General features: G+C 32.3%; 2 protein-coding genes across 3 annotated transcripts; one reads left to right on the forward strand and one right to left on the reverse strand.

Annotated features, from left to right (window-relative positions):
• Positions 1-973: 973 nt before the first annotated feature.
• LOC145578479 (uncharacterized) lies at positions 974-13,217 on the forward strand. 2 transcript variants are annotated; one of them, XM_081635787.1, is made up of 16 exons: positions 974-1,233; positions 1,484-1,648; positions 1,734-1,785; positions 2,729-2,836; positions 3,078-3,162; positions 4,399-4,453; positions 5,358-5,465; positions 5,556-5,759; positions 8,528-8,587; positions 9,216-9,314; positions 9,389-9,499; positions 10,975-11,046; positions 11,184-11,300; positions 11,380-11,529; positions 12,154-12,254; positions 12,609-13,217. In XM_081635787.1, exons 1-16 carry the CDS (start codon positions 1,171-1,173, stop codon positions 12,934-12,936), a joined length of 1,878 nt encoding a protein of 625 aa, XP_081491913.1. In that variant the 5' UTR covers positions 974-1,170; the 3' UTR covers positions 12,937-13,217. The 2 variants fall into 2 exon arrangements, with proteins under 2 accessions (XP_081491913.1, XP_081491911.1); XM_081635785.1 differs by having other exon boundaries at positions 975-1,233; positions 5,358-5,759.
• A 407-nt stretch (positions 13,218-13,624) lies between these two features.
• Positions 13,625-14,636, reverse strand: LOC145579680 (BURP domain-containing protein 1-like). The gene is made up of 4 exons (XM_081636915.1): positions 14,580-14,636; positions 14,356-14,470; positions 13,987-14,138; positions 13,625-13,897 (listed from the first exon to the last, which is right to left on the reverse strand). Exons 1-4 carry the CDS (start codon positions 14,634-14,636, stop codon positions 13,625-13,627), a joined length of 597 nt encoding a protein of 198 aa, XP_081493041.1.
• Between the last annotated feature and the right edge of the window lie 9,326 nt (positions 14,637-23,962).

Genomic DNA, 23,962 nt, shown 5'->3' on the forward strand with positions numbered 1-23,962 from the left:
TTATAATTAACAAAACAAGTCAAAATGTAGCAAATTAACAATCACAATCACACAAGCAACAACAAAACATCTCCAACATTCAATGTGTTATAATAAAGCTATTATACACGAGTGAGGGATGATAGCTCAAGTGGTTAAAAGTTCTTTTCTCGATTTCAGAAGCTCCTAGAATCGATTCTAATTATACTTATCACATACATGTATGTACGAGTACTTAATAGATTAATAAAAATCGATCAAAGACACGATTTAAAAATTACCCAGTCGGATAGAGTTTGAATCAAGGGTATTATTAATTTTTTTTTTTTTTTTTTTTGGTGGTCCACCCAATTTATTTTTTAGGCTAATTTGGATTTAATGATCAGTTTTGTATGGTTAGGTTTTAGTTATTGTTTGTTGCGGGGGATCGAACAAATATTATTATGAAAATTAATCCAATACTCTTAATATGAGAGATTAATTGAACGAGTAGAACACATGGAGACTACAAACTAGCAATCCAAAGTCCAAACACGGCTTATTCTGTACAAACTCTTAAATAGACCTGGTTCACACTAATTTATTGTGGACCACTTATAATAGAGATACTATGGTCATTTTATTAATTTTAAAAAAGGTCACTATGTTATAAGAATGGTCATTATGTTAAAATAAAAGCTATTGTTTTTATAAAGGCCATAAGAGATAAAAAAATTTAAATGAAAATTTTAAAATACTAGTCAATATGAATAATATAGGTCACTAGGTTAAAATTTGGATCATAACATTATACTTCAGGTTTGCAACAATATTAAAAATCACACACATTTTATTAAAAGTTACTATGTTAAAATTAAGGTTACTATATTTAATATTAGGGTCACTATGTTCAATACAAAGCCAGTAACGCACACGTAGAACTTCGGGTCCACAATAATATTATTGTGAACCAGGTTCATACAAGTTTTTCTGCTTATTCTGATCCCTTGTTCATTAAGGTTTCCTATTTCTTCCCAACGAAGAAAAAAATTATAAAAATTACGAGTAATAAAATTACACTACAAGAGAGGAGAGAGAAAATCCGCAAAAGATCAAATCAAAGATAATAACAGAAAATAAATTCGCAACAAAAAAGAAAAAAAAAAAAAAACTCTATTTTTCTCTTTCGATTTTTTCAGAAATTTGTCGACAATGATTGAAACCGAATTGCATGATTTATCCGATGATGCTGATTACGCCGCGTCTCAGCAACAAGTAACAATTTGATTTCTGAATTCTTTCGTTTTTTGATTTATTTTTTATGATTTGATCATTTTTTTTCGCATTATTGATGCTGTAAATTTCTAGGTTAAACTGCAATTGATCATCTGAATTGATTGATTATGATGATATATTGTAATTTGTGTTGATTGTTTGGTAGAACTTTAATTAGTGATGATTGTAGTTCAATTGATTTTGATTTTTCATGTTTTTGTGTGTTTTGTGCTTGAATGTTTGTAATTAGGGTTCGCAAAGCATAATGAGGAGTGATAGTGGAAGGAGAAGCGAACCGGAAGGTGCCGAAATTGTATATATGAAGGATAATGTTTCGATTCATCCTACTCAGTATATGTCTGAGAGAATTAGTGGTAGATTGAAGCTGGTTAAACAAGGAGATTCATTGTTTATGGTAATGTTGTTGTTGTATTTATCGAATTTTTGGAATTACAGTGGTATTGTATGATATTTTGATTGATTGTGTGAATTTGTTGTAGACCTGGATTCCTTACAAAGGGCAAAACACTAATGCAAGGCTATCCGAGAGAGGTAAGCGTGAATTGTTTTTCCTCGTGTATGATATTGATGTAATCTGCATTTGTATTGGCATGCCTTTTGTGACTAACTCCTTATATGGTAGCTACTAGCTAGTTAAATCGTTGTTCATGACTATGAAGTTGTTAGATACTTGCTAGCTATGGAGTATGTTATTTCGCTATTTTGCACATTGTGATACGAAGTATTCCCTAATATGTGGAGTGACACCTCTGTGATAAATTAAAATGTGAACGGATTTAAATAGTGCATTGCATACCAAGTGCTGACATATGGTAGCATTAATAAGAGCTTGAATACATAAGCTATGTTCAGTGTATGGAGCTGTATAAGCTTATGTTCTTGCAGCCCTCAAAAAAGTTGGGAATTAATCAACTTAAGCTCATTTCTGTGCAAAACTTAAATGTTTAAGAATTTTGGACAATCTTTATAATAACTTAAATTGTGGAGAGAAGCCTGCCTTATGTTTATGTTTAGTGATGTAAAGAATTGATCAACTTTCATTAAAAATGTACTTCTCTGTTTTTTTAATTCTTGTAGGTTGCATTGTTGCAAGACATCCCTTTAATGGAAATTTCACAATGCTTGCAACTAAATATAATTTTTCCTTGGTGAAAGTTGTATTGTTACTCTTATTTAAGCTTACGGCCAGCTTAATTGTACTCCAAACAGGCAAACAATGTCACAACCCCATAAGTGTGTTAAATCATGTGAGCCTCACTTTTCTTGAGTACCGTTAAAAAAAAAAAAAAAAAAAAGAGAGAGAGAGAGAGAGAAAGAAAAAAGTGTGTTGCAAGTATTTTAAAAAAGGAGAAAGTAGTAATCATAGATAAAGAGTTGATCACCAACTTTTATGATGTATGATGTATTGCTGAAGATGTTAGTTCTCTAGTTTTTGTTGTTGGATGGACTTAATTAACTTTTAATTTTTATGCAGATAGGAATCTCTATACAATAAGGCCACTTCCGTTTACTGATGTGAGGTCCATTAGGAGGCACACCCCACCACTTGGCTGGCAATACATTATCGTTGTGCTGTCTTCTGGTAAGAATTGGATTTATGAAAATTAAATCTTTTACTAGAGATAGTGATCTGTGTATGGCAAAATCGTTAAATGACATGTCAACTAGATTTATCGAGCTTCTTCATTAATTTTCTACTACTATAATTTATTGACTTTTCTTCTTTCATGTGAACAAGAGTATATCAGATATTTTGTTGCCTCTGCTGTTCTGCCATGCTGAAACAAAATGTGTTTTTTTAATTTTTTTTTTATTTTTTACAGGACTAGCTTTCCCTCCTCTTTATTTCTATAACGGAGGAGTTAAGGAGTTTTTGACCACCATCAAGCAACACGTTTCTCTTGTAAGGTTGGTGTTCCTTCTTTTGTTCAAGTCTAACAGGTCCCACTTTTTTGAGACACAATTGCTATTTGTCACCTGTCCAGTGCTGTCTGAAATCTAAATGCAAAATAGTTTGATAACAGTGGCCAAGATATTGGAAATCATATTGTTAACATTCTTAGTGAAAAGTAGAGTCGGAAAAGTGTTGCATATTTATTAAATTCGGCAACTATAAGGGGACAAAAAGCTCCTGCTGCCTCTTTAGTGACGTTGATGTTGTAATTATCAGAGTATGAGACTGAACTTGTCCATCTTAAGCTCCATCACTTCTAAGCTTCCATTAGAGCTTGCTTTCTTCCCTGCCACATTTTGTGTTTTAGATTAGATGAAGTTGGAAAGAATATGCTTTGACAATGGATATCTTTGACTTTTTCTTTTATTTAGAATGACAATGGATTGATCAATTGTCTCTTAACCTAATATTCTGTCCTTTTTTCTTCATTCTTATTTAATAGTAGTTGGTCAGTCAATCTTCTCTGGAGCCTTGGTTCTTTACAGAAATAATTTAGAATAAACAAGGCTTACCTAAAAATGAATGGAAAAGGAATCTAGTTACTAACATGCTCAGATTTACAAATTTTGAATCTAGTCGATGTGAAGTATTTTTTTTTTCAAGGCAACGATGTTTTCCTTTAAAAATAAATTAATTACGGATCATTATAGACATGATGCCTTCTCCTTTTCATTTTGGTAGAGAAAAGAGTCTCTTTGACATCTGCTTCCTTTAATCATAGTATGCTACATAATGCCTTTGCATTAGTCATCTCTTTGATTGCCCCCTATCCCCCTTCACAAGAGCCTCAATAGAGGCATATAGTAATAGCATGATGCAAGATGTTGGCTATATGTTAAGACTTTGTATAAATATGTTGATGTATGGGGTTTTCATACATATTTAGTGATGGGGGACTTAGTATACTTAAGATAAGTTGAATAAAGCAGTTTAGCATAGTGTTGCTTTTGGCACTTTGCAAATAGAGTTTGTTTCTTTTCTATTGTATTTCTTCAATGGTGATAAAGTTCCCTTTCCTCTCCAACAAGTGGCGGGAAAGTTGGGAGGTATGACCTCTGCGAGGGGCTCTGGTTGTTTAGACTGGCTTCTCTTTTGAGGAGAACCAGAATAATGACAATTGATAAGGGTCTGTGGCTCTGTGCGTTATTGGCAGTGGACTCTATCTAACATTTTTAAGTATTTGTTTCCAGATCAGCTGATGATGCAAATGTGTTCATTGTGAATGATTTTCAAGATCCCCTACAGGTATCTACATATTACCTTGCTCTAAATAAATTTAGTTCGCTTCTGTGTAGCTTCTGTTGTTCCAAACCTCTACGGCACTTTTCAAATCTATTCCCTTTAGACATAATTTGGAAAGAAGTAGCTTAATGGAAATGAGAGGACTTGGGTATATAGTAATATAATTATTTTGTCAAATGCTGTTTGTGACTGCATGTGTAGGGTTAATGCTGACAAGATGCTTGGACTATTGTAGCTGAATAAAACATATGATAATATCGATAATTATAAGAGAATGCTTCATACACTTTTTTATACTTGGATCTATTAATATGAAAATTTTGTAAGAAGAGTCACAGCCTTCATAGAACATCGTACTCTGCAAATTATTTCTATGCACCCACGCAAAAAGAAGTATTAGCTTATATTAAAATAACAAAACTTTCTAATTAAAAGTACACATCTCATCTTCATCATATATGAATATATGGTCATACATTGCATATTAAAAGATCATACAATTAAAGACGATACTGCTGGGAGCATGATGCACACCATGCTCTCGGGTGCACAAAATAATGATTTAAACCCTACCATTAAATACATTTAAATCATCTTTGAGTTTGTGAGTAAATAAAAGTGGATCTTGATTTTCTTCTGCTGATCATGCTGTAAAATTAGGGTACTAGCTGTACTTATACTATGGTCGTAAAATGTCTTTAACTCTTTGGTTTTCCAAGATTTTGCTACTTGATCCTTGGCAAATTGTATAGAAATTATCTAATTGTGCCTAACTATGTACTTGATGGATCGTTTGGTAGTTATTGTTCTCACTTTGCTGCATGAACTGTTGTTTTACTTTTACTCAGTAGTAGTTGCTATTTAAACTTTTCCATCATCTGGTTAATGAATTCATCATCTTTTGTAGAAAACTCTATCTTCATTGGAGCTTCCAGGAGTTGTTTCAGTTGCTGCACCATCTACAAATGCTTCTGCTGCTGTATCCCCAACTCAGGGAAACCAAGGAAGGACTGATGTGAGTGCCTTTGATAGCAATAGTAGTTTGCAATCGCTTAGAAGGCAAAGGAATAAGTCCAATGATCCCACTAAGGATCTCTCAATTCAGGTCTTGGAGAAATTCTCTCTGGTCACCAAATTTGCTCGGGAAACAACCTCACAGCTGTTCGGTGAAAGTAGTGGTGATCAGCTCTTTTCTAACGATTTGAAAAAGCATAGCCATAGCCAGTCCCTACCTGATCTTCATTCTCAGTCATCAAATGATCTGGAAGAAGTTCCCTGTGAAGCTCCTGTACCCGCAGACCCTATGGAGGTATTTCTTTCCCCCCCACCCCCCCTTCTCTGTTAGTATTTTTCGCATTTTCTGGAGGCACAGCTATCAAAATTATTACTCCTGCAGCAGTTTGTAAACTCCATGATTTCTAGATCCTGATTTTAGTGTTGTCATTTATGCAAAATAGTACTTTGTATATGATATACTATCTCGATTCCATTTAGAATTAGTTGTGACTCTGTTAGTGCAAGTTACATCATGTTTACAATGATAAAACTGATAATATCTGGACCAAGGAGTAAAACGCTACTGTATTGTTCTGTAACCTTGTAATTTTTGCAGCCTTTTCTCATGAAGTTTTCTATACTCCATCGTTTCTATAAGGTTGTTGCATATGAGATGTCTTTTCTTCTCCATAAAAGTTAGATTAACGATGCTTAAAGTTAGATAAGTTATATTATCAACTATTTATCATTTGGTAAGAGCTTGTTCTTTACAAATTATAATATTAGTCAAGCAACTGGCAGATCATGGCACTTTACTGTTAAATTCTGTTTTGGCTAATTATGCAATAAGTAGCACTCATCCTTTAATGCATCAGTGTCCCTATGGAATCGAAATAGTGTTTCAGTAGCTTCCCATAATTTTCTCAGTCTTTGCTAAGTTAGGACATGTTCACTTCACCTTAAAAAAATAATATTAAGTAAAAATAATTTCAGTTTAGTAAAAATAAGTTCAGTTCAGTAAAAATAAGTTCAGTTTAGTAAAATTCAGTATCTTAAAGAAGAATTATAATAGAAAATCAGTAAAAATAATTTCAGTTTAGCAAAAATAATTTCAGTTTAGTAAAAATAATTCAATTTCAGTAAAAATAATTGGGAAATTCTCACTGGTAACACTCAACTTCTGTTTTTTCTCAATGGTAGAATGCTAAATTTTGGATTATCATTGGTAATCACTAATTAGTAGTACTAATTTACTGGTAACATTAATGAAACTTTTACCTAAGTCCTTAACCATGGTTACCAATTTAAGTGGGAAATTAGCTGCAAAATGACTTAATTGCCCCTATTTATTTCCCTTAACCACTTATGTCTAATCAAATTTGACAGTTTATGTTGACAAATTTGAATCCCACTATCTTGAGGATACTTCTGCTGTCGAAAATGGAAAGAAAGAACTTGAAGAAGTCCTGCATAGCAGCATAAACCATTCATTGGTAAGCTCATCCAAATTTATGAGCGTCCTAATAAAGAAAGGAAGATCAGAGTGCTATGGTTTTTCCGTCCTTCGGAAATATCTAATTTTTTTTGGAGGTGAAAATGTGCTTGAGAATGAGCTATTTTTAGCAAATGGTAGTGGATGAGGTTTGACAAATATAAATCCCCTGGTAACGTTTTTGCGATTTTATTCTTACATTTACATAGCAGTGGAAGGATGTGCAATAATCGTTGTTGAGCCTCGAAAAGACAATCGAATTTGTTCAAATGACCAAATTCTCACATAAACTGAAATCATAAACCCAGTAGTTCATACCCAAATTAGATCGAAATCCACCAAATTAAACTCAAAATCAGATTGAAAATTGGAAGAACAAGTGAAGAATATAGATAATTTCGCATTTTGTTTAGCCATTGAAGTATTTAGAGAAATTGAGAAGAAGAAGAGCAGGGAATACCGGAATATGATAGAATTGGGGGTTAGGGTTTATATAAAGGGGTAATTGATTAAGGAGGGAAAGCAACATATAACTTTGGAGGGAAGTGATTTTTTAGAAGGATAGGTTCGTAATTTTGTTATTAGTAAACTATGGTTAGTCAATAATTAGGTAAAAGTTTCATTAATGTTACCAGTAAATTAGTACTACTAATTAGTGATTACCAATGATAATCCAAAATTTAGCATTCTACCATTGAGAAAAAACAGAAGTTGAGTGTTACCGGTGAGAATTTCCCAAAATAATTTAAGTTCAGCAAATATAATTTTGTTTCAGTAAAAAATAATTTCAGTTCAGCAAAATAAGGTGAAGTGAACGGGGCCTTAAAAGATAATATTGAGCAAGCTGTTTGTAGCTTGGCTCTTAATTTTCTACATGTAGAAATCTAGTGATGATCTTCCAAGTTTAGATTTCTGTTAAGCTCAAATATTTTTCTGTTTATTTAGATCACTATAAAAGCCTATTCTGTGCAAGCTGATCTGTCAACTCTAGCTCTTTTAAATCTTTCTTTGAAATGCAGTATTATTCTTTGTCGTTGTGAATATGACTCACAATTATGATTAAAATAATAACAGGCAGTGTTTGCATGGCACTTTAGTGTTCAATAGATACATATTAGGTACCCCATGCAGTATTGTAACAGGTGATATAATTAGGATGACTTTTGAAGTGTTCACAAATGATTAATTTATTGTGCTGGATACTTGTTGAGAAGCTGGTGTCATATAAGTGGACGGAGAAATGATTATATATTTTTGCACCACATTAAAGTATAGGTGACAAATATTTGACTTGATTGTGGATGCTTTTATTCTTGATTCATACATTTAAATATATTTTTGTCTACAAACTTGTGAAGTGTCTCTGCTGTGTTGTTTGAGGTCCTATTAGTATCAAGCTTCTGTTCAAGAACTCTTAGAGTAAATAGTTTTATAAGAACTTTAAAGATGCTTAAAAGCTCATGATGGCTTAATTCTTGATAAGAAATGACCCAATAATTTTTGTATCCTAATCTATTCAATTTTCTTATGTTTCTCTACTTGTTTAATTTTATATATACTTTGCTCACTGTTTTTTTTTTTGGGGACAGCTTGAAAAAACGGCTCTTGTCTGGGGAAAACCACGACAGCCCCCCATGACAAAGGAAGAGGTATTTACTTTTTACTTTGGCAGTATTTCTATGAACCATGTGATTCATCTTCATTAAAGTGATGTATTTGCTACAAATGTTATATAATGTATTTGCTACTTTCATCACTTTCTTTCTAGATTTTTAAGGATTGTATATAAGTCTATCTTTGACAGGTTAGGAGCCCAAGATTTTGTTACTTGGCATCCAGTTTCGCTTGTTTAATGCCCATATAGCTGTGTACTTGTGTAGATAGTTAAAATACATTGAACTAGGTTCTGTTATTTGTGGGGAAAAGGAGAGAGGGGGGGGGGGGGGGGGGGGGGAGGGCAGCTTTTGTTATTTTTCTGATTTTTAGACCATTCGTGATGGTTAAACCAAATCCTATCTTATTGCAAAAGAGGTGAACACTAGCTTATATTCATGTCATTCAGTATCCTGTAGTTGTGCTTCCAAAGTCAGGTTCTGAGCAAGGAAAATCCTTACATCAATGGCTTACATCAATGGCTTGTATATATGTCTGGCACTTTAATTGATATATTTCACTATCTAGGGGCAATGTTCATTTCGACAACTTAAAACTCCGTGTTTATTGAAAGTTGTTATTGTAATTTGTACTCTACTTTACATTTTTAGTTTTGTTATGCAGTGGCTAACTTTCTTGGATTCTGAGGGAAGAGTTGTTGATTCAATAGAATTGAGAAAGAGAATTTTTTATGGTGGTGTTGTTCATGAACTGCGAAAAGAGGTTTGTTATTTAACTCTGTCCGATTTCTGCCAATTACTTTCTTTAGGCTGTCAAACTCTAATATATGGAGACAGGTGTGGCCATTTTTATTGGGATGCTATGATTACAATTCAACATATGCTGAACGTGAATATCTTCGATCCGTGAGAAAACAAGACTATGAAATTATAAAGCTCCAATGGCAGGTTGGTTTTCATTTATTGATTCTCTTATAGGGTGCATGCTAATGCTGAGTGGATGACACATATTGTGAATTACAATACAACTTTTGACACGTAAGGGCAAAACATTCCTTAGTATCAGGACATTCTGTACTATAGCAAAATATTTCGTTTATGGCTTGAGATCATCCCATATAGACTACTAAAATTAAAGAAATGAAAATTTTTATGTACATAGTTTGGGGCCTGCAAGAGAAGTTGTTGACACTGATTACCAGTTATATATAAATTGCTGTTTTATTATTATCTGTTAGTACTGTTTTCTGCTTCCCTCACCATATTCTGATTACATTAGCTTGGGCATGTGAGATTATTACTAGAAAATTCATAGGTTAAACAGTTGGGATTTTAGAAGCTGAGGAAGGCCAAAGATGACTTGGATGGAGGTAATCAAGAATGATATGTAGAAATTGGGTTTGCGGGTTCATGTAGAATTTGTAGAAGTGGATGGAGGAAAAGTATCTTTGTTGATGACCACTGGAGATAATGCAGCAGATCCCACCCTTTTGGGAATAATGATTGATGTTGTTATTGTTATCATTATATACTTAGTTTACTCTTATGTAATTTATTTAACTAATTCATACTTGTGTGATGCATTGATTAGATTTTAAGGACCTTTTGCTTGGGTTAGAACTTAGAAGCATTTAACTTTCATGTCGGTTAGTGCCTCTGTACATAAATTTAGCAAGTTAGCAGATATATAATGGTTTCAAAGGTACCTTAAATTCAATGACTCTGGCTTTATGTTGTGGGTGATATGGTCTGCTTGGTAGGATGATCTGGTAAATCATATTTAACGTAGTACCTCACTGTTGTGTGGAGGCGTCAAATTGTTCTGCTGTCTATTCTCCTTGAATCCTCCCACTGCCTTTCTTAGTTTGAGTTTCGTTTTTATAAAATTATTGGCAATAATTAACACAGAGCTTTTTTGTTTATTATGACGAACAATCTTGAATAACTATGCATGAACTTATGAAGTCTCTCTCTGAAACAGTTATACATAGAAGAGAAACAGAATGTTCCATTTACAATTTGCTCTATCTTGGCACTATTTTGGATTGTTCATTTAAATCCTGTCTTCTCTGCAGTAAAAATTTAACTTTTGATATTTTCATGGAATTTTTTTCTACTCATAGTTACCAAGTGAGTCATTTATGTGGGTATAAATACTAGATATAGGGGTTGTGAATACCAGAGGATGATGTGGTTTATGATATGAGATGTATTCATTAGTGAATTTGCAAGCTGGAAAAAAACTTGATTAGATATATAATGCTGCTTGGATTTGTTTTATAACATGATTGATATGGGGATCTATGTATATATTGCTGTTGAAGGATCACTATTTCTGTTCATATTTTTTTAGACATAACATCTGTGTAACAAATTTGTTTATTCTAGCTTGGCACTGATATCTGATTTTCTCTTTTTTGCAGAGCATATCTCCAGAACAGGCAAAAAGGTTTACAAAATTTAGGGAGAGAAAGGGCCTGATTGAGAAAGATGTGGTTTGACCTGTTTATAATCATAGATTGAGAATTTGAGATGTAGAAAACGGGGTTGGGGGGGGGGGCATTCATTTCATTTGTAAGCAGCAATCAAGTGACATTATTTGTAAATAAAACTACTTTTGTTGCTTTGCTAGGTGCGGACAGACAGATCATTCTCCTTCTATGATGGAGATGATAATCCAAATGTGAATCTTTTACATGATATACTGCTAACATATTCGTTCTACAATTTTGACCTTGGTTATTGTCAGGTAATACTTAGTTCACATTCATTATCACGCTGTCTTGGTTCTTAATTGGAATTTTCTCTTACAAACTCTTCTGTCATAGGGTATGAGTGACTATCTTTCCCCTTTATTGTTCGTCATGGAGGATGAGTTTGAAGTATTTTGGTGTTTTGCTGCACTAATGGAACGCGTGGGACCAAATTTCAATCGTGATCAAAGTGGCATGCATGCACAACTTTTTGCATTGTCTAAGGTATTTTGCTTTCTTTTACATGTCCCATCCTCTTGTTCTTTTGTGTATACATTTCGCACAGAAGACATCTGCTACCAGTATGCACATTATGCATACACATGCTATACTTCTAAAAATGTGCATTGGGGGAGGGGGGGAGGTGGGGGTCGTGGTACAGCAACTCATCAATTTTTCCTACAATGGAATTTTCAAACCCTATGAATTTTTTTGCTGAATAAAGCATCATTATGGTCCAGAGTTTGCATTTGTCTTGATTTCCTAGCTTCTGGACTAGTCATAATAATATTATTGCTGGTTAATTTTTTTAAATCGTCAGATGTTTGTTTCTCAGTTTCAAAATCAGTTCTTTGCAGCCCATTGATGCTAGTTCTATCATCTGTGTGTCGCTTTGCTGAAATATGCATGGATGCTCTATGGCATGAATTTGAATGTTCCCTTGTAGTCTTTGCCTGTGAAATTTTTGATGTCTCTCAAACGTATTGTTTCATTTTGGTATCAGGGCTCTAAGAATCTTATATTGTCATTGTGCTGTGTTAAATTTGTGTTTTCACATTGTTTCTTTCTCAACTCAGAATCGATGGTCACCTTGCAGAAATCTAATGATGTCTTCTGTGGTTTTTGCAGCTGGTGGAACTATCTGACAGTCCGCTGCACAACTACTTTAAGCAGCAGGACTGCTTAAATTATTTCTTTTGTTTCCGCTGGATTCTTATACAATTCAAAAGGCAAGACATTTAATTTTTGAAATTCGTTTATCTGGCTACAAAAATCCTCGTGGTATTTTCTTAGTGCCTTTAAAGATATGTGAAGATTTAGCTCTTTGCCATGCCCTTGACTATCATTTGAAAAATAAAATATGGACCTTAGAGGTTTTGAATCTTCTAAGTGCAAACGATTGTATGTGATGGTAGAGTGGTAGGACTGAGAATCAGAGACCAAACTCACCAAATTATTATCGTCTATCTTCTTTCAGGCTTACTCTAACAGTTTCTTCAGTATAAATTTTGACTGCTTTATTTAACATACATGCAAAGCACGGTATTCTTTATTGTTTCCTTAGAGGGTTTTTGTGTTTTCAGGGAAATGCGTTATGAGGAAACAATGCGATTGTGGGAGATCTTGTGGACACATTATCCATCTGATCACCTACACCTGTATATTTGTGTTGCAATCCTCAAGAGGTATAGGAACAAGATAATTGGGGAGCAAATGGATTTCGACACACTATTGAAGTTCATAAACGGGCTAAGTGGCCAAATTGACCTTGATTCAATTGTAAGAGATGCCGAGGCACTGTGTATCTGTGCAGGAGAAACAGGAGAAGCATGCATTCCTCCAGGAACACCCCCTTCTTTGCCAGTTGAAAATGGTCTTGTGTCCTCTCAGCTTGAGGATGAGGTTTTGTAGTTCTGTCTCTTTTTCTTGTACATAGCTACGGTGCTACACGAAACAAAATTTTATACTCATGAAACTCTTGATGGATTTGGACCTCTTAACTAGGGAATAAAAATCCTCGTTTATTGTAAAGAAACTAATTCTCTTATATCTGATCTTGCTTGTATAGTTTTTTTTTTCCTCAAGTTGAAAGGGAAGGAATTTAAACTTATACTTAGCCTCTTTATTGCAAGTGTATGTTAACAACTGAACATGGCTGGCCTCTTTATTGCAAGTGTATGTTAACAACTGAACATGGCTTTTCATGGTGGTAGGCTGCATTTTTATAAAGTTAACTGTAGTACAATGAACATTCGGGAATGAGGGATCGGAGGAATGGCTCCTCCTAAATTTCTACCTCTTCATAGTTAGGGATCGATATTGACAGTTGTGTAATACATTGCAACTATCAACCGTGATAAAAGATCACGTTGTCGGGCTGGAAAAAATGGCACACGGTACTCCCTGGCTGCTCACCGAGAACCTTGAAGGCAATATATTCAGGACTCACCCCTGTTGTTTGGTGGTGACACATTGCATATGCATCAAACCTAGCTCCATCCTTTGAACCAACGAGAGAGGCTGAGAAGGTGGTTGCACCCCTCGGCTGGTGGCAGTGGTACACCCCATACGGGAAACTTAACCTGTGGCATACAATCAATTACCGCCCTTCAGCTATCTGATTAACACCCATGATTCTGTAGGACATAAGTGCATCAGTTCGAACTCCATCCATTGAAACAGCCCTAATATTGTGGGTGTCCCCTAGACTTTGAGTCACAGAAGTAACCATTTCTTTCAAGGAAGTAGCACAAAATTGTACTTCTCCATTAACAGGGTTAGGGTGCTCGCAACGTGCTAGAGTTTGGCTCATAATTCTGGCTGTCTTAGAGGTTGGACTTATAGAGAAGAAGCGAAGTAGTTGTGGTAAGTTCTTAGAAGAGAAGGGTGGCATTGATTTGGACACTTTAAATGGAGGGTATAATATTGTGATAATATTGTGAAATGAATGTTTAGGTTAACTCCAGGAGTTAAATCTTTCTCTAGGATGAAGATTGAGGTGGCTGAGTCTAGCTTAAGAAGCGACCCGGGGCTTGGTGGCTCGTACCCAAGCTCGTCCACCTTTTGTGATAAGGGAACTTGGCCATCATATTCCTTGTTCCAATCTTCATGTGCTGCATTTTGTAAGGTTATAAACTTATAATTATGTATATTTGTCGGCATAATTATGAAGTATTGGTCTCGATAGAGTCATGGGACTCTAACTGATAGAGTATAAAACCAATCGTACGACTCTGAGTCTCTGAGGTCTCTGACCATTAGGTTGATGGTTAGAGTCCCGGGATTGGTTTTATACTTTCGTAGTAGGGATGGAAGAAAGTAGAAATTAACCTTGCTTAGGTAGAGCGTCTAGCAACGATTGTGGAATGGGCGTATTCGGAAGAATGGTTTTCCAGAAATTCTTTTGGGTTGCTGCGTCGAATGCTTGGTCAAGTGCAAAACCAACCTGCAAGGATGAATGTTACTAGAACTCATTAGATTAACCAAATCTAGTAATTAAGTAGATTGATGAACATTAATTTGAACAATTGGGTTACTAATTATGGAAATCTTACAGAAATGGTTGTAATTAGTAACGTTATCGCCAAATTATACTTGAATGATTGGTCCATAATGATTAATACTAAGCAAATTTTAAAGAGGTATACTTGTATTAAACATTTAAAGGGAAAGAACTAATCTGATTTATAGCAATGGCATAGGAGATTTGGGAGTTTATCAATCATGCAGTGAGTTAGAATTTGAGAGTGTAATTTTCAGTAGAAAATAAGCCTACTTTTGGGGGACATAGCGTTTGTGTGAACGATAACTAAATTAACCTACGCTTTAAGATTTTCAATTTCTCATATAATATAAAATATTTAGCTATTTAATTACGAAATAATATGTAGTATTATTTGATGATCCTTATCATTAGTTGGAAACGTTCAAATAATATGTCACTACATAATTAATATGAACTATAAATGACATAACAAGGAGTGTTATATGAGCCATGACTTCAAGCCTTCATTATTGTTTTCTTATGGTCAAAATTTTACCAGTTTGATATTATTTGAAAGTTCATAGCTCATACTTGAAAAATTGATTGTTATTAAAATCTGTAATGCCTACCTACTCCCTTTTACTTGATACCTTAATAATTTGGGAAATGGATTAAATTTTCAAGATGATTTAATGACATTTAGTTAAAGTATATGGGTTATTCCTAACTATGTCATGCCGATGAAAATATTTTAAATGCTTGAAAAACTCAAGTCCCAAATCTTAGGATAGAACAAAACCATTTGACACCACTATTTTTCTTAGAGAATTTGGACACTCATATAGTCATATACAACTATACAAGTATAACAAATTACTCGTACAACCTAATTATAAAATACCCTTGGATATACCCTCTTGATTTTAACTTATTTTTAAGGTATTTGTAGTCATCCATAACGATTGTGATTTTACTAAATTAGAAAATTATTTGATTCAAATTGCTATGAATGTCGGTATTGATTTATATTGTTGACTTTGTAGAGTGAGTATGACTTAAATTTTTATACATATTAGAAAAAAAAAATTAAAAAAAATCTAACCTCTTTTACAATTTGACAAAGGTGTTGGATAAGGGGACATGACAGGGAACAAGAAGGGATAAATGACAACGGCTTAACGAGCTTAGGTGGGCTTCATGTTTACACTTGAGAAGGCAAGCTAAGTCCAAATAATATGGGCTTAGCCCAATCTTTGCCTGACAATTATGCTTCCCATAGTTTGGACGATTTCAGATACAATAATGGGACCTTTAATTAACAAGTGGTCCATTAGAGGCCAGACTTTAATACTAGGCCCACACTTATGATCGTCATATAGTTGACAAAAGAAATGTCCCCATTAATTATCCACACCTTTCCTTAAAAGTTGTCTTATTTGACTTTTTACGATGTTCAATATATTTCTTACCACGTAAAAATTTCAATTGTAATCTAGAGAGTGAGTTTAATTCGATAATGTGGCTATTTTGAAATTTTTTGCATTGATAATAAAGGGTTGCAATATGGTTTCAACCACCTACTTGGCCTTCAGGAGTTTCTTAAGATCCATAAAAAGCACCTCGATCTCTTTTTTTTCCAAGCCCGAAGAAATTGAAAATTCCCAAATAACAAAGATTATAATCTAAGATTTTGGTCTTTTGGGGACAAATTTCTAGGTTTTTTTTTTTTTCCCCTTGAACTCGTAGGGTGATTTCCAAGATTATAAAATTTTGATTTTGAACCATAACTAACTTACCAATTGGTCAACAAAGTTACAAAAATATGAAATTCCTTTGTTATAGTAATCCAAAATGAGCACAAAACCAAACACAAAGCTTGCAACTTACAAGAATGATCATTTCCAAGTTGGAAAATTGAATAGAGAAAGGTAAGATAAGGTACTACCCAAAAAGCAGGGGCACTCTAATTCAATTGAAAAGATTGATTGATTGAAAAGATTACTAAATGCATGGGACAAAACTTAGGCATAGAAGTTAGAGGAACCAGTATTATGTCAGTTTCAAAGCGTGTGCTTGTCTTCAAGAGAAACTACTCCAAAAATCAATTACACTCCTCATTTTTTCAAATCCACTCAACCAATTTTTTTTTTTTTTTTTGGGCTTCTTCATTTTATGCTTTATTTCTCTTTTATTACACCTCAAACACTATACATGGCTACATGCATTGCTGTCATTTAATTAAATTTGCTACTTCTTGAATACAAAGAAAATAGACGGTATTTGATTTTAATTTATTGGATGTGACAAATACATGCAAATAAAGGAACGGAGAAGTAGATTTTGTTGCTATAATAAGGTTATTCTCAATCGTTAACGTAATTACGTAACAAGTAATATATACTCTGTACATACATATAAAATATTTTGATAAAGTCATAAGTATTGTGTTGTATACATTAATGTTTACTTATGGATCGGAGATGATTGTACCACACTGTACCTTCACTCATATAAAAATACAATGGCCAAAACCATTGCCTAACAAACTCTACAGTAATAAACTTAGAGTGAGTTAATTTATACACCATGGATATATTCTAGGTGTCACAATCAAACTACATAGGAAGTATATTATATACTATTAGTTTGATTTGGACATATTAAGCTTTATTAAGGTCTTATATTTTTTAATTTTTTTTTTATTTTTTGGATTTTTTTAAAGTTTAGTTAATTATTTTACTTCACTTCAATTCAATTTTTACTTAGTTTAATTTAATCAATTCAATTCAACTCAGGGAAAAATTCTTTTTACATCTAATTACTTAATTTTCTTAAAATCTTCTGTTAAGATAAATATTTTTTTAATGAAACTTGTGTTACTAATTTTTGTAAAAAAAAAAATTAAATAAAATAAAATTAAACTTATTTTGTTATTCTTAACTTAATTTTTTTTTTTCTTAATTTAGCTTAGTTGTAGTTATTTTGACTTCTTTAACTTGGCAGGATTTAGCTCATTTATGCTTGATTTATTATTGTGCATTTTACTTTCATTTAACCTATTTAGGTAAGTTGAAGGAAACAAATAAAAAATTAAAAAAAAATAGTATGAAGAAATTAAAAGAATATATGCATGGTTACAATAAATTCTTAAAGGGGGGAAACTAATTAACTTTAGGAGTTGATAAGGTAATAAATATAGGGTTGACTAGCTTGTCAAATTGTCCCCTTTTTAGGTTTCCCTACAAGATTGATCACTTCATATCTACGCTTCTTTAACTACCATGTTTATGTTTTATGTTTGTGTTTGTGTTTGTGTTTGTGGTGGAATTTTATTTATGTTGTTGTTGTTATCCACTACAAGTACTAGGGTGACCTGATGACCACTGACTAAGCTAGTGACCACTAATCCCAATTAACAAACTTTGCAATTTTCCAAGATTTCAACTCAACGTGTTTATATGAGTAATATGACTTTATGAGTACTATTATTAGATCAAACAATAGTAGGTTTTTCTCACACTTGTATTGTTTATAAAATTAGAAATATAAGATGAATTGAACACACTTATCCTCCATGAATGTATGATACGCTATAATATATTTTGTATTCATTCTTCCACAAATCTTATTTATATATGAGTAACCAACTTTAAAAAGCTTAAGTAATAGATCGGTAATACTGTGTATACTTTGTATTTTTCTTGACAATCATTCTGATAAAGATACATTTATGTATGAGTAATATAATGATTTAGCCTTTTTTTTCATATAAAATGCTCAAAGTCTAGAAGGATGTGTTAACATGATTTGTTCTATTAATCTTATCTATCAAACTAATGTGCTGATCGTATAAGCTACTCTCTCTTATTCTCTCTCTCTCTCTCTCTCTTTTTTTTTTTTTTAATGTTTAGAGAGCCACAAGGACGGGTGATGAGAATCGATCCCAAGATCGATTACCTGGAACCGGAAGGGGTGCTTTAACCACTTAATCTATCCCTCACTCTCCTTTAATTTTCTTTGTTAAGTTGTTCGTTCTATTAATTACGTGAGAAGAACCGTTAATTTATGATATAGTAAGACATTTTGATCATCATCATTCATAATCAAGGTATGGGAGCACACGTGGGTATTTGACCCAAGCATGAGTTGTAATTGGACCACTCCAATTAAAAGTCTAAAGCAAATACCCGTATCGTTTATTGGGCTTAATCGGATAGTGGTCGGCCCACCTTTATTCAGCGGTCCATACTCCCCGTGGGCTTGCCGGGTGCATGTCACGTGACCTTCCTTCTCCCTATTAATTATTATTTGTACCTGTAAAGTCGTATATAGATAATAATACAATTATATTGAGAACTTGAGATCCTAAAGTTAAAATCAAATTATACTCGATATATATCATAAGGAAATTTGATAAACCCCTAACCTCAAGGTTAAAAGGTACAATCCTTATCTTAGTTTGATAGCCTTGGTTATGTAGTAGATTTATATATATCTACTACATATACGTGTAACATAGTACAGTTGTAAAATTATTGAGGATGCATTATTATTCTATTAATCAAAAATCTTATTAATTTATGATATCATTTTTAGTTACATGGCGTATTTATATAATAGATCATCTAACTCTCACTCTCCATAGTCATCCAACTAAATTCCAACTTATTAATTATACAGTAACAAACCATAATCCTATTTACATCTATCTATCACATCTAAATGAAAGAACTTTGGAAAGCCATCAAAAAATAATCTAAATTACATGACGTAAGTGATGTAATCAGATGTGATCTTGGAACTACTTCTACACATGAAATTTAGTCAACATAGTACTTCAATTCTTATTTGCTCCAAATTCTAAACCCCTTATCCGACATGCAATATGATTTGCCTTCAAAATACCTTAACTAATTTTTAAATAACAATTAAAAGTTTGGAGTACCTTAATCTTGTAGTCTCATTTTAATATTATATCCTAAGATCCACATATTCTAGACATGTTTGGAGTTAGGTGACATATTGTCTTTTCCATAATTTTGTTTAGTAACCCATCATAAACTCGTGCGAATGTGATTTTTAATGTACACATTCAATTAATCATGCACTAAAAATCAAAGCTAATAAAAAGTAAACAGTACTAATTCCTAGATAAATTAAAATCAAACAAATCACTCCTTTATTTCATTTCCCTTTATATGTTCTTGCTTGGAGTGTTACAGCTATGCACAATTTGAGGAATTAGTCTTTCTTTTTTTTTTTTTTTTTCTTTTTTTTTTTTTTTTTTTTTTTTTTACAAATACAAGAAAAAATACATTTATAAATATAATTTTGCTTAATTCGTCTTAAAAAGTCATGCACCATGTCAACTCTGATCATAAAACCTTTTTTAATGAACAATAAAGCTATATTTGTTTTTAAAAAAATCCTCCAATCCATATATATATCTATACTATAATCCATATCTTTTTATTAATTAGAGATATTAATAATTGGGTAATGCTATTTGTAGCCCGTAGTATATACTTTTTATAATAATGGAATTAAGTTGAAAATTCGTGATAAAATCACGTACAAATCGATGTAATTAATATTAATTTATTCTCAATATTTTCTTTTTTAACTTCTTATATTTTCCTTAATAATTATAAATGAGCAATTTAGAAATGTTATAAAAATAAAATAAAATGAAAAAGAACAACGGAGTAAAATAGATAAGTCACGGTGCACGTAATGTTAGGAAAACAAATAAGTAATTTAGAGGTTTGCTTAGAGTAGAATTATTTGGTTAATCAAAACATGACGAGACCTAAAATTGTGTTCCCTAAAATTCTCTCTCCTCGTATCAAAATACCAAGTGTCATTCAAATCCAATGCATGGAAAATATCAAAGTTTTCCCTTAAATCAAAGGTGTTCAAGTCCTATGAATCATCTTTAGAAGGACAAACAACGTATCGTACGACTACTATTACGATGAATTTAGATAATAACATAGAATCTTCCTTATTTTTGCCTAACCACATACCTCATGAACTTGTGTTTTTAGCATTTTAATTACGTGTCTAAGTGCAATTTAATCAATTGTTTTGGTAAAAGCACAGATTCTAAATAAAGGAGAATTTTAAACAAGTAACGTTTTGATGATATTTTAGCACAAAACACAACAATGAACATAAAAATCACATTGACAAAAGTAAGAGGTTAAATTCGCGATTCAAGTCAGGTTGTAGCCCGAGCATTGTTGATTTTAAGCCACTTTAAAGCTAAATTACCCCCTCCAACGATGATATAGTGATCGTGAAGGAAAGGGAATCAGTTTTAATGATTTTGAAATAGTTACCGACTTATATATTGCAGTTAGTATGCCAGTAGATACTTTTTATACTACCTCCATTAAATGTTATGTGCAACTTTGAAATATTTTATATTTCACAAATAATATTCCAAAGTTGCACATAACATTTAACAGAGGTAATAGATCTTATTAAGGACGTAACTTAATTATCTTAAAATTAAAATTATATGTAACGTAAAATCGTCTTACTGTACCGTAATAGTACTATACAGTAAGATGATAGGGTTGGGGGCATGGAATATATGAATATTAGTGTAACCGTGTAATGGCGAGGCAAAAACACAAAAAAAAACAGAGGTTGGTTCAGTTAATGTTGCAAAAATGATATAAATAAAATGGACTGAAATCAAGAACGACATGTATGTCTCGGATTTATAATGCAAACAAGTAATGTGGTGCCCAAAAATAATTCTAACTTTTATTTTAAAAATCTAAACACTACTCTTTGATCTTAAACTAACCTTTAATTCTCGAGGTTTTTTATAGTTCAAGCTTTGGACAACACTATACCTTTGCATGCATGCATCTTTTACGCTACACTATAGAGCGTGCTATCAACTTTCTTAGGTTTATTAAAATATAATTTCTCCAATTATTTTTAATCTAATGTTTGATATTTTACATCCTTCTCTAATTGTATTGTTTAAAGGCAAAGTGCATGGCCTCCTAGGTGTGGTGGGATCCATGAAAAAACACTTTGATCTCTTTTATATATATATATATATATATATATATATATATATATATATATATATATATATATATATATATATATATATATATATATCCAAAATTAAAAGTTCTAATCCATGATTTTGAACCAATTTCAATTCACATGTTTCGGAGTCCAATTGAAAAGTCTTAGGACCTGCTCACATTTACTGAATTGAGCTGACCTGAACTGAATTGAACTGAAATTAAGGTGAAGTGAACAAGTCCTTAGGATTGTAGGGATGCATCCGACTCCCGAGCGATGTGTATCATGTTTTTTTGAACCATATGCGTATGTTAGAAAATATCATGTCATGCCCGTAAAAAAAAAATTATCATGTCATGGATGTGAAATTAGGTTAATTAAATTCATCTTATTCAAAATTTCATAATCTTACGTAATAAAAGATAATTAAAAATATATGTAAGATATGTATTGACAAATGTAAAACTCGACTAAATGTTGTAACTGATTATTTAAAAAATAATGTTATAACTAAAAAGTATCGAGCAAGTAACTAATCGGTGATGAATCTACAATACATAAGAAAAAGTATTTATTGATCCCACGCCAAAATTCATGTGCGTGTATGCTCCATGCATGCCGCAGAGACTAACAAAATTGATTTCGTGGGGTGGATCATGGTTAGGATTAAAATATGTACTATAAAAAGGTATATAATATGTTTACTATATTAGAACTAAGGAGCAAATTGAAGGCGTCAAACTTTCGACAATCTTCAAACTAATTTTGTTTCAAAATTGAGTTTTAAGACTTTCTAGTTTTATATCAATAGATAAATTATTTATACAGTACATAGTATTGATCAATTAACCTAATGTATTTAATCGTACATCGATCTCCATTAAGTCATCAACTTGTTATCTAATATCTAAAATAGATATAATTAAGGGTAATAAATTTATAATACCTGGCCTCATATTATAGTCTTTATTATTTTGGATATTCTCATAGCTAATAATGTGATTTCATTTGGACATGTATATGTAGAACAAATTCACTTTTATGTTTGATTGTTTAATTAATTTAGATGAACAACACTTTAGCCAAGTTCAATTATATTCATTGTGTCATTTAATTTTTTTTGGCAATTTTTGATCTTATTCAACAGATAGAGTTCAAATTCTCTCTGTGTAGGTGTGACATGTGATGCATGATTATTTATCAATACAGAGTATTATTAAGTAATTCGATCAATTGTGTTTATATCTTTGGATCAATTTGAACAAACATGAGTCATTGAATTAAGTCTACTTTAGAAAAAAAAAATGAAAAAAAAAAAACATTGCAGATCCACAGTATGAAGTCCATTAGTTCATGTAAGCAATCAAACAGAACAAATAAATGAAAATAGATGAAAATACCCAAATTAAACTGTTGTATGAATCTTTTCCCTACAAAAAATAAATATTGTCGTATGAATCTAAGGTATCCAAAGTAGTATTACCTAAAATTAAGGTCATTGATTTAGAATTTTGCAACAACCCCATATACCTCAAATTAATTTTCTTTTAATAAATGTATTAAAGGAGCTCACATATATAGCACTATCTTCCTTCTTTCTTTAGGAGTAGTTGTGTGTAAATATTAGATGAATAAGCAATAAATATATGCTACCACTAATATTTAGAAATTTGTCGTATTAATCACTTTAATTTTTCATATTCAAATTCCAAAAGATACTTACATCATTCAAAACAAGGAAAATTGCCATTATAAAACTTAAAAGTGATAATTAAAGAACAGTTTTAAAAGATAACGTAACCGAGTTTATTCCCTTCGCTTATTGGGCCCAAAGCAAGCACCATATTCGCCCGATAGTCCATCTGTATCGACAATTACGAAACTTACAAGACACGAAACTCATCAGATGAAACAAAATGCATTGCACAAAGGCATTCTTTTTCTTCGACTTTGACAAAATTTCCTCCATAATTCAATGTAAGGACCATGGATGTAACCCATTCAATCTTTTTCCTCATCTTTGCCCACACATTTCATAGATAATTGCCCAAAAAAATTAAAAGAAAATTCTCATTAACCATATAAAGACTAAAGCTTGTAAGCCACACGCACTAATATTGAAAGTGTTTGATGTTTAAAAGGTAAAACAAAGAGAAGGAAAAAGCGCAAAATTTAATGAAGAAAGCGACAATGTCGGCACCAAAACGATGTGTTTAGGGAACAAGCTTAGTAAGTGGGTCGGCCAAAAGCCTAACATTGATTCAGACACTTTGGAACAACTGTTTGCCTCTTTTTTTTTTCTTTTTTTCTTTTTTCTTTATAATTTTATAATTTAATTATTTTTTTAATTATTATTTTTTTGCATTTTTCTCAATTTTCTTGTCTATATGTCCCCACACT

This window comes from Chenopodium album, chromosome 14 (assembly GCF_948465745.1).
Source record: "Chenopodium album chromosome 14, dcCheAlbu1.1, whole genome shotgun sequence".
Lineage (NCBI taxonomy): Eukaryota > Viridiplantae > Streptophyta > Magnoliopsida > Caryophyllales > Amaranthaceae > Chenopodium > Chenopodium album.